This window comes from Vombatus ursinus, unplaced genomic scaffold (genome assembly GCF_900497805.2).
Source record: "Vombatus ursinus unplaced genomic scaffold, bare-nosed wombat genome assembly UNPS02014863.1, whole genome shotgun sequence".
Lineage (NCBI taxonomy): Eukaryota > Metazoa > Chordata > Mammalia > Diprotodontia > Vombatidae > Vombatus > Vombatus ursinus.
The window spans coordinates 30,839,213-30,854,057 of record NW_020954641.1 but is presented as its reverse complement, the minus strand read 5'-3'; the positions used below and the strand labels follow the sequence as shown (position 1 = coordinate 30,854,057).

General features: G+C 40.9%; 1 protein-coding gene across 1 annotated transcript in view; it reads right to left on the bottom strand.

Annotated features, from left to right (window-relative positions):
* Positions 1-9,421: 9,421 nt before the first annotated feature.
* Positions 9,422-14,845, bottom strand: part of LOC114027687 (proton-coupled amino acid transporter 1-like) — a 43,521-nt gene continuing 38,097 nt past the window's right edge. Inside the window, exons 8-9 of the mRNA XM_027841765.1 lie at positions 12,753-12,922; positions 9,422-9,699 (exon numbers count right to left, since the gene is read on the bottom strand). Of these exons, the coding sequence (XP_027697566.1) occupies positions 9,422-9,699; positions 12,753-12,922 (448 nt within the window). The remainder of the gene's footprint in view (positions 9,700-12,752; positions 12,923-14,845) is intronic.

The following is a 14,845-nucleotide window of genomic DNA, read 5'->3' as shown; positions in this document are numbered from 1 at the left end:
TTTGTTTGTATTTGCATTTCTACATTGGTTTTTCTTATCAGTTAAAGAGGTATTTTAGTTTTGGGTTTGGTTTGTTCCTCTAAGAATTCTGGATAACTTTTTTCCTCAGGCCCCACTCCTAGACTATCCCAACTACACAGCCCTAACCCTGTCTTCCTTCCTTGAATAGCCAGGGTGTGCCAGGGTAAAGGAGGACCACCCAGCTTCAAGGACCCAATCCATCACCTCTCAGCAAGAGTCACTGCTGCCCCCTGAAGTCATGCCTAGTCTCTGTAAACACAATACTGGATTAAGTTCCTTCATTAATTTTACTTTAATCTTTTTTTTTTTTAAGGTAGCCCTGTTCCCACTGGCTCTCCCCTCCTCCCTTTTCCTTAGTTACTCTTTTCCCTTTAGGGTTTTGTTTATTTGTTCCTCTCCTGCTTTTATCTGGTTATATATTTTTCCCCTCTTTTTGTCCTTAGTTAAGTAGATTTTGCCCTCCTTTCCTCCACTTCAATTAGTCCTCTTAAGGTTTTTTATTTCATTTTTGCACCCCTTTCCAAAAGGGATTTCTTAAACTCTCCTCTATCCATCTTCTCTCTCTTTACTCATTCTCTGATTCATGATCCCTACAATTTCCTTTTCTCTGCATTGTTTTTACAATCAAAGTTTCCAAGGCATTCATTCTAGGCTTTGCCCTCTAGATGCTTTCTGCCACTGCCTTGTAGGGCTCACCCCATGGATTTCCCCTTTCTGTTGTGTCTTATCAGACCAAGGCCAATTTTTGCAGATGACAGAGTGGACATTGCCCTGTGGTAGGGCCCTCCCCGCACTGATTTATACCATCTCTTGATGACTTTTTTTTTTCTACATTTGCCTGGAAATCTTCTTATGTCCATGTTATCCCACCCTGCTAGGTGCCAGTTGCCTCTAGGGGTTCCACCTTTTCCTCTCCCAGGACAAGTAGACTTTTCAGACACATTCCCCCAGGCCTCATCCACCTTCACCCATAGGAACATTGGAACCCCCTCCCATCTCATCTCCAAAGGAAGCCCTCCCTTTCTCCCTCTCCTCATTCATCGCCTGTAGACCCTTCTGAAACCACAGAGGTCACCTTCCCCCCAGTGCTAGCCCTAGGTTTGGCTGCAGTGCATTACTGTCCCCTTGCTTCTCTCATATACACTCTCATATTGTAATGTAGTCCCATAAAAGCAGCATTTACCTGTAGGCAGAGTGTTGCTAGCTTCTGTCCATAATGCTCCTTCCCTCTCTACCTCTTCATTGTTACCTCTAGGCAAATTTCTGCCTTCAGTCCATCTCCTTATATAACTTTAGAAAGAAGCCTTTCTACTGTTACCGTTGCTACTGTCTGCATTTATTCACTTCTGCAATTCTGTTGGGTGTGTTTGAGAAGGAAATACTCCCTTCTGTTCTTGTTTTCTAAAAATGTTTCAAACTCTTATTTATTATTGAATATCCCAATGCTTTTTGAAATACGTTATTCCATTTCTTCCTTTTTCTAGTGGATATGGAATAGTCTTGCATTATTTGAATATCTTTACCTTTGTATTTCATGGTCTCTCTCCTGAAGACTTGCATTATTTGTTGTTTTTGAATTAAATTTAAATACTGTGTCTTGGAGTTTGCAGTCTTTTTCTTTTTTTTTTTTTCCTGGAGGAATATATGAATTCTTTCTATTGGAATTTCATTTTCTGTGTTTAGAAGTTTTGGGCAGTTCCCTTCTATTATTTTCCTCATTATAGTGTTAAGATTTTTTGTCTTGTTTTGTTTTTTGTCTCTCTAAGGAGACCCTTAGGTTGATCCTTAGGTTATCTCCACACATTCTGTCTTCAAGAGCTGTATATTTTGCTAGCATAGCAAGCATATTTTCTTTTAATGTTTTTGTTTTTTGCTTCTTTGCTAGGTTGTCCTTTTATTTATTTGCACTACCAATCTACTCTTATTTTTTGTTTCTTTGGTGAGACTAAATGTTGAGGTTTAGAGGTTTAGGGGTGTTGGGACCCCAAAATTACGACATGCAGTCCTGCCCAAATGAATTTGACCCAAGCCTTCTTTCAGCCAAAGACAAAGTTTATTAAAGATCAGCCATGTTGGCCAAACTCTTAAGGAATCTGAACATTTGTGACCCTCCTAAAGATGGACGGGCATGAGGAAGTCTCAGACCCTAAGTGGTCAGGATGGATCTTATATACAGAAAGACTATGGGAGGGATCTAGGAGTGGCCAAGTAGTTTGGGGTGACTGGGGAGGATCCTGGGAGTATCTTGATGGTAGTGACTGGGAGATTGAATGGGGTCTAGATAAGATCAAGGATGGGAAGTAACTGGACCATCCCCTGTTAATGGACAATGGAGGGCTAGACTCAATTAGGGTAACAAAGAATTGGGAGATTGGGCATAGCAGATAAGCAAAGGCCAGTAGATAGGATTATATCCTCAGGCAAACACTAGAGACTTCCTTGATCCAGTAAGAGAATTTCAGGGCAGTCCAAGGGTTTTCTGGGGCCTGTAGACAAATAGGACCCAAACTCTTTTTTTGGGGTGAGAGGCAAAGGTTTTGGCTTGGGCCTGTACCACATCATTACCATTGCAGATTCAAGTTTTTTTCTGTGCTGCTCATTTTAGTTAGGAAGGACATAAATTCTCTCATATTTCTCATTTCTCTTTTAAACCACTCAAGAACAGCATGTTGCGGTTCCATGTTCTCATTTCACAAGATCCTCTGTCTCATCAAGTGTTGGATCATTTCCCTTCATTTTGCAGCATTCATACATATCTGAACTTGTTTATTAGATCTGGAGGCCATATTGCCTTTTGTTTTTCCTGTTAATTTATCTGTTTATGTTTAAGGTCTTTGAGATTTCTTCCTGAAATCTTTGGTACTCTCAATCCCCACCTTATCCCCCTTATTTTCTTTATCATTTACTTCCTCTCTACCCTCTAATTTCCATGGGGACTGGATCTCAAAGTCTCTCAACCTCCTCCCAAACTGGGTATTCATGGTTCATGTGCCTAGGTCTCTGCCTCAATCGACTTGGGTGGTCAGAAATGGCCCCAGCTGGATGCTATGTTCTTTCCCTCAGCCTTGGACACCAAGATAGGGTGTCTTACCTTGGTAACCTGTTCCACTCTTTCTGTTCCTTAGATCTCAGGCCCAACACCGGTAGTTCGGAGCTTTGTAGCTCAGGTGCTTCCAGCCTGAAGCCCCTGGCAGACTTTTGCTCCTTAAGGACTGTGTCCAAGTTGTCTGTCTGAGGCTCAAGCAAATTTCTGCAGCATGGACCCAGGCCAGGGTCACTATGGCATTGGAAAGAGGGAAGGGGAACTGGGTTCTCATGGAAGTTAAGTGCCTTCTTCAAAGGTACACGGAGTAATTGTCAGGTGGGATTTGAACCTAAGTCCTCTGACTTCAGGGTCAATGGTTCTCCCATACAGTACAACATTATCTGGGCTGATTATTTGTATATTCCTATTTCAGCTAAAATTTAATCTAGGTAACCTCAGTTATCCTAGCTCTGATTTTGTGATTTTATGAATGGGCCTGGTTATGGAAGGCTTTGAATTAAATTTGAATACCATACTTATACTGCATTCCCTGCTGCTCAATCCTGGCTCATAAACCAACTAACCAATTAATTCTTGAGTATTGATTCACTTTTTGGGGGTACAGGAGGAGGCAAGGTCTGGGTCTTTTTGGATTCCCAGTCTGGTTAAAGAGAAGAGTCAGTACTGGGTTTTGCCATACCAAGGTGCCAATGTTGCAGTGCCTGCTCATCTGCTTCTCTTTTGTCTTTGTAGTAACCCAGAGTCTCCTTTTAGCGCTCTTTCTCCATGATGGTTTAGTGTATCTGTCACCACTTGTCAGGCGCACCCTTCCTGGTCATCCTGCTTTCCCTAAGCCAGTCTCAGATTTGGCTCATTGTCTCCATCTTCTGGATTCCAGTTACCACTGCCTTTCCTCTCTGAACATGAATCCTTCTACACCCAATTTCGACTACTTGTTTTAGAATGACATCCAACTCCTTCATTTTACAAGCGGGCAAAAGGAACACCAGAGGAGAAAGGGAAAGGACTTCTCAAAGTCATACTACAATTCAATGGCAGGTAAGTTTTCACTCCCAAGCCAGAGTTTTTTCTACTATAATGCACTGACTTCTACCACTCTTCCTCCCCTGGAGAGGAAGATGTACACAGGATGTTCACAGGATTTATTTATCTTATATATACCTCGATATTTATATGTCTCATGCATTAGAATGTACATTCCTTTTTTTTTTGGCTAGGCAGTTAGGGTTAAGTGACTTGCCCAGAGTCACACAGCTAGTGAATATCATGTGTCTGAGGCCGAATTTGAACTCAGGTCCTCCTGACTCCAGGGCCAGTGCTCTATCCACTGCACCACCCAGTTAACCCCAGAATATACATTCCTTGAGAGCCAGCTTGCCTTTCTTTGTATCACAGTGCATAGCATGGTAAATGTGCTATGTGCATGGTACATAGTAAATGCTTTCTTTTTTTTTTAATCTTTAAAATTTTTTTTCAATCAGCAAAAATCTGCCTTCTCTTTCCTCTCTGCATGAAGGGGAGGGCCCCTTGCCCAAAGTGAGAAGGAAAGAAAAACAAACATGGTACAAACATGTATAGTCAAGCAAAATAAATTTATACATTGGTCACATGTGAAAAATGTTTCATTCTGCCGAGTCCTTCACCTTTATCAAGAGGTAGGTAGCATGTTTCATTATTAGTCTGGAATCATGGCTGGTCAGAGTTCCCAAATCTTTCAAAGCTGTTTATCTTTACCATTTTTATTATCATTGTATGAGTTCTAGTTTTGTTCACATCAGTGTGCATTATATGTTCATAAAAATCTTCCCAGTTGTCTCTGAAACCATTCCATTCATTTCTTCTAGCCCACTAGTATTTCATCACATGTATATACCATAACTTGTTTAGTCATTTCTCAATTTACGGGCACCCCCTCTGATTCCCATTCTTTGCCACCTCAAAAAGCTATAAATACTTTCGTACATCCTCAGAGTTTGTTTTGCTTAGCTCCAATCCTTCGCTTATTCTAACTTCCCTCTAATTCCCCCTTTCCCCCTCCCTGTTTTCCATCCTATTTCCTTGTTGAGTTCTCTATTCAGCTCTATATGTGTGTATGTATATTCTTCCCTCCTTTGATCAGTTCCAGAGAGAATGAGGTTGAAGTGTTAGGTGTATTAGGTGTTCCTGTCTACTTGTACACTGATTATGTGAGATAATTTTCCCTAATCTTCCTTTCTCTTCCATCCTCCTTTTCACCCCAGTGTTTTCCTCTTCCCTTCAGTTTCCTTTCTTAAGATCATCAAGACGTAATAGAACTCCCAGATCTTGTCTAGTTAGACACCCTCTCTGACCCCTGATGAGAAGATTTAGAGGGGACACATATGTCATTGCTTCATATTTAAATGTATGCAATTTATCTTTGCTCATATCATGTTCATTCATTCATACCATTTAATGTTTCTCTTAACTCCTGCTGAGCTTCAAAGTTTCTATGTAGCTTTGGTGTTTTCATCAGAAATGCTTAGAAGCCCTTTTTCATTAAAGAGATTTTCCCCCTCCAAAAGGATTCTCAGTTTTGCTAGGTAGGTTATTTTCGGTTGTAAGTTTATATCCTTTGCTTTCGGCAATATTATATTCCAAGTTCTCCTTTCCTTTACAGTGGTAGCCACTAAATAGTATCTGATCCTGTGGCTCTTTGGTACTTGGATTCTTTCTAGATGCTTGTGATAATTTTTTTTTTAAATTTAGAAGTTCTTTTGTATTTTGGCTATAACATTCTTATGAGTTTTCGTTCGGGGATTTAAAGTGCTGAGTTCTATTTCCACTTTGTCCTCTGGGCAGTTTTCTTTTAAGATTTCTTGAAATGTGATATCTAAGCTCTTTTTTGGGTTGTAGCATTCAGGTAGTCCAATGATTCCTACATTTTTCTACTTGATCTTTTTTCCAGGTCAGTTTTCGCTATGAGATATCTTACGTTTTCTTCTACTTTTAAAAGTCTTTTGACTTAAAAAAAAAAGCATTCCTCATCATCTCATGAAGTTATTGGCTTTTATTTGGTGCATTCTAATTTTCAGGGAGTTTGTTGCTTGGTCAAGGTTTTGTATCTTTTTTCTTTTTTCTTTTTGGCTAGCAGTGGGGTTAAGTGACTTGCCCAGGGTCACACAGCTAGTAAGTGTTATGTGTCTGAGGCCGGATTTGAACTCAGGTCTTCCCGACTCCAAGGCCGGTGCTCTGTCCTCTGCACCACCTAGCTACCCCAAGGTTTTGTATCTTTTGTGCCAAGCTGTTAATTCCCTTTCCAACCCTTTCTTCCATAGCTCTCATTTTTTTCCTTTAGCACTCATTTAATTTATATGTATTTTTTATCTTTAATACCTGCTTCATCCCTTTTAGGCACTCTAGTTGAGTTTTTGCTACAGCTTCTTTCTGAGGCTTTGTTTGTAGATATTTTGGAATTCTTTCTTCTGAGTTTGAATCTTAAATGTCTTTGTCACTATAATAGCTTTCTATGTTGGGATTCTTTATTTGTGTATTCTTCCAGCCAATTTCCTACTGTTTTGATATTAGGGCCAGGCTCTGCATACTTCCAGAGGGAAGATCTGGGCTGCTGCTTCTATTGCTGCTCTCTTAGGATATTGAGTATTGTGGATCTTGGGGACAACTCAGTCTGAAAGCTTTCCTTGCTCCCAAAGTGGTCCGATCAAAGTCCGGCAAACTGTGATTGCTGCTCCCCCGTTCTGAGTTCTGCGAGTTCTTGATCTGTGTTTGGATCTGAGCAAGAGAAAAATGCTGCGGGACTCAGCCATGAGACCAGCTGGGAAATTTTGCTGTTTCAGAGTGACAACTGCAGGGTCCTTTTTTTGGTTCGGAATTCATGCCCTAGGTTATTCTTCTGCAGGCTTTAGACTGGACTAGAAGCTGGAACTGAGACCCTACTCTGCTTCTGATGGTCTGAGATATTCTGCTGTTGTTTGTTCCTCTCTTGGTTTATCACCCAGGGCTTGTGATCCCTCTTTTTACCAGAATTCCACCGTAAGGCAGAGGTCCCTTTCTCAGTCCACTGTAGATCTGTGACCTGGAACTGTGTAGGGGGCAGTAAAGCTGCCTATTCCTGTCATGGTACCCTGGTATAGGTTTGGGATCTTTTTTCCTGGTGCACAACCTCTCCCTTGGGCTGGAGTGCTTTGCCCAGAACACTCCTCTTGGCCAGAACCCTTCCCCCAAGGTCCACAGACTTCTTATTTCTTCTGCTGACTTAGGCTGGAAAAAAATACTGTGACTTTTTTTTTTTTAATTTCCTCATTAGGCTTTAGTCTGGTAAATTTTCTTTTTTCTTTCTGGTGAAGCGATTGGGGTTAAATGACTTGCCCAGGGTCACACAGCTGGTAAGTGTTAAGGGTCTGAGGTTGTATTTGAACTCAGGTCCTTGTGACTCTAAGGCCAGACCTCTATTCACTGCACCACCTTGCTGCCCCAAATTTTCTTGATTTACTTAGAGGAGCGGAAGGTTGTTGTTGGTGGGGGGTTTTACTATACTTCTTGCTACTCTGCCATGTTGGTTCTATCTCCATGGTAAATGCTTAATAAATGATTGTCGCTTGACTGAATGATTACCACCTCAGAGACACTAACCTTTTGAAACTACTGGTGGGAGCCACCAGGTCTAAGGCAAGGGACTGAAGAACTCAACCTAAAACTGAACTTCAAAGGGGCAAGAGAAGTAGGAAGGCAGGGCTGTGGGCTTCATAAAGCTGTGGCTCTGGACTCAGAGGGCCTCAATCCAAATCCTACTTCTATTGCTGATTCTCTGGGTGACCTTGGGCAAGTCACCTAAATCTCTTTGGTTCTCTACTTCCTCATCTGAAAAATGAGAGGCTAGATAAACTCTGAAGGCTTTTCTGGCTCTAAATTTATCATCTGTGGTCCCATGATCCTTTTCGTTTTCTTCTTCTTTCTCCCATCTTTATTGCTGTGCCAGAAGAAACTATACCTACCTATCTGTTGGTTTTACCCTAGGTCTTAAGGCTAAAGTTTTCTTCCTAACCCATTTGTGTCTTGGACACCTTATGCAAATGGCTTCTATCCCTCTCAGGTGAGGATGAGAATATTAGAGGTTTCAGGAAGTGTGGTGGGGAAGACAAATAGACTCTTAAGGCCGTAGCAATATTAATAGCATTTATATAGTGCCTATTATATGCCAGGGTCTGTGCTAAGTGCTTTATAAATTTTACTTCATTTGAGCTTCACAATACTGCAAGATAGGTGCTGGTATTTTCCCCCATTTTACAGTTGAGGAAACTGAGGCATACAGTGGTTAAGTCACTTGCCCAAAGTCACATAGGTAGTAAGAGTCTGAGGACAGGTTTGAACTCAGGCCTTCCTGACTCCAAGCCCAATGTTGCATCCATGGAGCCGCCTGGATTCCTAAACAGCTTGAATCACTGAAGATCGATGTTACTTCAACATATCCTTTCTCAGAAGCCTGAGAGATTTTATCACTATGTATTCTCTCCACCCATGAAGATTCCAACTCTTCCACACCTCAGTACACTTCAGTCTTTCATGACTATAGCCATAGAAGTTAATCTCCCTAGAGGCTAACCCTGTAATGATGATCTTCTATGGAGTACAGCTGGGTTGACCCTCAGATAACAAACAGGTTTGCACTTAAAGTCTTACTGGCATGACTTACTAGAGCCTGAGCTCTTGCTGACGACCCTTGTGAATGCCAAGGTGCTCTGATGTCCGCCATACACATGCTCAAGAGAAAAGGGAAGGACTCAGAAGTGGTTTTTTAATGACGCAGGTGTCACTGCCTACATGAGAGTTATAGTTCAGCAGTGCTTTGGCATAGTTTACTCCTAAGACCTCAGGCAGCTTTCAGCACACTACAAGACTTTCCTAGGGGCATACAAACAGATGCTTAGGGAAACTCATCCAGAAAACACTTCTATTCTCCTCTGACTGACATTTGCTCTGACATAAAGACTTGCCTAGCTCTTTTTTTCTTTTTTATCAAGACAACTGACTCTGTAGCTACATTAGAAAGACCAGTTAAGGAATCCCCATCCAGAATGTCAGTAGAGCATGGCTAAGCATCTCTGCTTTTCTATGCTAACTGTAGGTATCTTCAGAGTGGAAGAAAATAGATGTTCCCTTTAAGACTATAGGCATTAATTGTTATAGATTTCATGCTCCCAAAGCTCCATTGCTTTGCCTCTCATAGTATTGTGCTAACATCTAGAGTCTAGGTTTTAAGCTTCACCTAGAAGAGGAAAAATCACTGACACACAGCAGGGATTCAAAAGTGAGGTATGTATAATAACAATTTAAAATCCCAGTATAGGAATGTGGGGCGAGAGGAAAGATGTTCAATTAAAAGTAGATAATTGGCCTGGTGGAATTCTGTGAGGAACTGAAAAAATTCTGGTGGATTATTTCATAGAAGGCTTGGTAGGTCCCCATTATACACCCAAGAATGCCCAGGATACTGATAAAGAGATCCTTAATAATGATGAAGGAGCTTAAACCATCCGAGTAATAGGTACAGATCTCTAGGAGTGGTGGGATGATCAGAGCCAGAACACTACAACTTGCAGAACCCAGCAGCACAGTGACCAGCTCCATTTGGGGGATCAGCATGGCAAATATATCTGTAAGAGGAAAATTGCAGATGTTCAGGATTGTATTAGTACCAAAGAAAACTGCTACCTAATGCCTACAGTCATCATCAAAGTGCTGGGATTGAAAAGGATGATAAGAATTGGCTGTTGCAGTCTTCCTCACACATGTTTCTTGCCATTGAAAGGTAACCCACCAAGACATTCAGACTCATTCAATAGAAAGAAAATTGTGCCCTTTTACAGGAAGAGAGGCTGTTGTTCCATTTCACAAACAATGCCCACATAACCAGATTAGACCCCTTAGAGGAAAGATTCCTTCAACAATGGAACAGAGATAAATGTACTCCCAGAAGGTTATAACCATATGGTTCACTGCAGAACTATACCTAGGGCAGAACAATCAGTGTTTTGGTCCATGGGATCAATTTAGAGGCCATAAAAATTGCAATTTTTTTTTCAGTGAGGGATTGGGGTTAAGTGACTTGCCCAGAGTCACACAGCTAGTGAATGTTATATGTCTGAGGCCAGATTTGAACTCAGGTCCTCCTGACTCCAGGACCCGTACTCTATCCACTGCACCACCTAGCTGTGCCTAGGCCACAAAAATTAAACACATGCACTTAATTTCTCATCAGAAACAACTGAGCTTTAAGAGAAACAATCAGTTAGCAAGAAGAGTTGGCCGATTGATAGTATTGAAAATAACATTGTTCTGTGAGCCACTAACATAACTGATTCTCCTCTTAATTGAATCTGTTATGTTTACTTGTATTATTTTTACATCTTGGATTAAAAGGTTGGTTTGACCATACCTTTTGTGCTACCCACTGAGAACCAAAATTAGATTGCTCCAAGCTCGATCTAAAAGTGGTAGTACTGTAGTCCTCTTCAACCACCAGAATCTATGTGCTATCCTCTTAGCGTATTAAAATGAGGGGGTTAGATAGATGGTCTCTTAGGTCCCTTCTTGTCCTTCTATTTCAGTCTGTTTTAAGAAGTTCTATCAGCTCTGATGTTTTATGGTTTATGTTCTAAGATCCACTTCCAGTTCTAACAGCCTTTGAACTATGAGCCTCTCTAAGGTTAGTCTCCTCCTTAGTAGGAAGAGGACCCATTTCTGCCCCTTAGATTTCTTTCTCATTTAATACCTATCAGTCTTTCTTCTAGGAACTACTACTGAGCCTGAAGTGGGTTCATAACTCCAAATATCTGATTTTGTGAGGAAAAAGGGATCACATACATCCATTGCACTAATTGTTCTCTACTGATTAAGAACTAAATAGATTGGTCTAATGCCACCCTTTCTACTTGCCCAACTCCAAGATGAGAGCCAAGTGAAAAGGGAAATAAAGAAAAGACAAGTGCTGGTCCCTGCGACAAGCGATGTCTATAATATGCTATGTGGACCTTCAGTTCAATTTGCAAAAAGGTTACCACCTCTACTTTCAAGCTCTTCCCATCTATTGGTTCCCTGCCTCAGTGCCTATAAACATGCTCAAGTCTTCCTAGCCTTAAAAATAAAAATTTCATTCAACTCTACCTACTTGTCAAGCTATCATACTTTATCTCTCCTTTTCACTGCCAAGTTTCTGGAAAGCATCATCTATACTTACTGACTCTATTTCCTTACTACCTATTCACTTTTCAGCTTCTTGTAACCAACTTTCTGATGTGACCACTCAGCTGAAATGGATTTCTTTTTCTTTTTCTTTTTTTTTGGCATCAATTTTTTTTATTAATTTATTTTAATTTATCAACAATCACTTCCATCAGCTTTTGAGTGAAACTGATTTCTTCAAGGTTTCTTTGCTGAATTGGATGGCCTTTTTTCAGTCCTCACTCTCTGAGCTCTTTGCCAATTTTGACACTAGTGATCGACCCCTCCCAAATACCCTCTTCTTTGTCTCTCATGACAAGACTTTCTATTTTTCTCTACACATCTGCATGTCAGTCTCTTACCCTGGATCTTCATTGGATCTGCACCATTTAAGTATGACTGCTTGGGCAGCTAGGTAACTGAGTGGATAGTGCCAGGGTCTGGAGTCAAGAGGACTCATCTTCCTGAGTTCTGGCCTCAGACATTAACTAGGTGACCCTGGACAAGTCATTTAACCCTATTTTCCTCAGTTTATTATGTAAAATGAGCTGGAGAAAGAAATGTTAAACCATTCTAGTATCTTTGGCAAGAAAACCCCAAACGGAGTCACAAAGAGTTGGACATGACTGAAAAACAACTGAACAACAACAATATAGCCGGGAAGTATGTGAGGCCAAACTTGAATTCAGATCTTCTTGACTCTAAGTTCAGCACTCTATCTATTGCAACACCTAGCTGCCTGAGTGAGAAAACTTGTGTGGGCCTTAAAATATTTTAAAGATTGTTAAAGAAAAAGGAAAATCCCAAAAGAGATCATGAAGAGTCAGACATGGCTGAAATGACTGAACAACCACAAGTATGATTGCCTTCCGAGGCTCTGTCCTGAACTCATATCTTTTTTCTTTTACTATACTCCTCTATCTTTATGCAGAGACAACTACCAAATCTTTATGTCCATTCCCACTTTACCTTCTGAATTTCAGTCCTGCCAAATTGACTGCTAGATTTCTCTAGTTGGACCTCCTATAGACATCTCCAATTCAACAGGTCCTCTTTCAACCTTAAATCCATTTCTTCTCTCTAAGCTGTTTCTGTGGAGCTGTCATCCATGGTTCTTCCTTTTCTCTCACCCCCCAGATCTATTTAACTACTAAATCATGTCGATTCTACCTCTACAAATTTCTTCTGTTTTCTCAGACCTCACCATACTATAGTTTAGGTCCTTGTCCCCCAACCCCCACCCCTCCCAGCCATAGATTACTGCAGTAGCTTCCTAAATGGTCACGCTACCACTCTCCTCTCCAATCTAGTCTTCATATGGCTATCAAAACTATAGAATGTTAGAGCTGAAGGGAACCTTGTCTAGGAGGGACTTTGTAGTGATATTATAGTCTAGCCCTCTCATTTTGCAGATGAAGAAACTAATTCTCAGCTGATGTGAAATAAGCACCTTAATAAAAAAAAATGTGTCCTGCTTTCTACTCACATGTCATACAGACCATGAATGCACGGACAGACAAGTCAACCAACAATTCACTTCGTTGTGGTGCCCAGGACATGACAAGGGGGATGATGATCTCCGCAGGAACACAGAACTGCAAGGCGTAGGTGAAAAAAATTCCAATGGAATGGAGAATCTTGACAGACTGATATAACCTGAAGATAGAATCCAGATGGTCAGCTTGTTTCAGAAAATCCTCCCAAGATCTAGCAAAACCCTTTAGCCCTAAAGTGACTGTATAGGCTCATATGGCAAGGACAGATTGAACTCAGTATTGTGTGGTATTGATGGGGTTATTAGTATCATTTATGATCTTGGGAAAATAGAAAGGGTATCTAAGTGGATTAGGAGTGAGGAGATCTAGCTTCTAGTCTTAAGGTTGAATCAATAGAAGTCTTAATGTCCCAAGCAAGGGATAGGCTAGTCCCACTGACCAAACCATGGTTAGATCACAGAAGGAGCATTGCATCAGTTCTGGGTGTCACATTTTAAGAAGGACATCAACTATCTGGAGTGTATTCAAAGCTTGTCATGTGTAAGAAGGCTTAGGCTTTTTCTGCTTGGTGGTTTCAGGATGGAGCAGGGCTGGGAAGAAGTTAGAGCACCCTCTTTACTCTGCCTCACTTCTAGTTCTAGGTTCTCCCTGTGCCACCATCACTCTATGACTTCTTCCTGGGAAGTTAACACAATTAACATTTATCTCTCAATATAGATCATGGTGGCCATTTTTTCTACTAGCTCCCAGGTCATGTTCTCTCTTTTTTTTCTTAGGAGTTCAGTACCTGGATTACTGTCCTCTTCTCCTTTCCAACTTCTGACATCATTGGAGGACTTCAACATATATGTCAGTGGTCCCTCAAACAGCTTAACTTCTTGATTCGTCAGTTTCCCACCCTAGAACTTACTTCCTACTTCACATCACCCTCCACCAGGGGTGATCACACCCTAGCTCTTGCCACAAGTGTTTCATATTCATGATTTAAAAAACAAAACAAAACAAAATGACAAACCTCTGTCATTCTTCTATCTGGGCATAAGCTTCTATCATTCCATCTCTTATGCCTCACCCCTTCTCAAACCGATTCCTTATCCTTATTTTAACTTCCAATCCCTTCATACCTCCATACTTCCTCAGATTGTGACTCTGCTCTGACTTCACTTTCTTTACCAATCTAAACCCTACAGTTAGCCATTTCAATTACATGTTGTCCTCTCCTTCCCTTACCTCTTTGTCCTATCACTACTCATTCTTGGATTATTCCTACCAATCTCCTCAATTCCTAATCATATGTTATTGAATAGAACTAGAGGAAGTCACACAATTTAGATCACCAGTTTTATTACAAATTTACATTATTTGATCTCAAGTAGAATCTCAGTGCTGCAAAGCAATCCTTCTCCCAAATCATTTATCCCACCCCCCACAGGCACTGCTCCAAACCTTTCTTTCCTTCCTCAAATCATCCTGCGATTTGGCAAGAATAGATTGAACTCAATATGGTGTGGTATCAGTAAGATTATTAGTATAATTTATGATGCCATGCCAACAACCTTCCTTATTCCCATCACCTCTCAACTGAGGGATTTGCCTCATACTTTACTGAGAAAATAGAGCCATTCACAGTGAAAAGCTGTTGACATTAAAAGCTCTTGACATCCTCCTCACCCCTCTGTCTCTTCCTTTACTTCAGTCTCTTATAATAAGATGGTCTTTTGTCTTTCCAAGATAAACCTCTTTATATGCCCTTGATCCCATCCCTTTCTCTCTTCTCTGACAGATTGGCCCCTCAATTACTCCCCCTCTCTCTAATTTTCACTCTCTTCCTATTTACCGTTTGTTCCCCCTTTTATCTATGAATGTGTTTAAGTCTCTAACGTCTTTAAAAAACTTTTACTAGACCCTGCCATCCCCTTAAACTATCATTCTTTCCTTTCCTCCATTTCTAGCCATACTCCTAGAAAAATCTGTCTACACTGGTTGCTTGTGCTTACTTTTTAGCCTTTTGCAATCTGGCTTCCAACCTCATCACTCAACTGAAATTGGTTTCTTCACAGTTACCAGTGATCTCTTGGTTGCC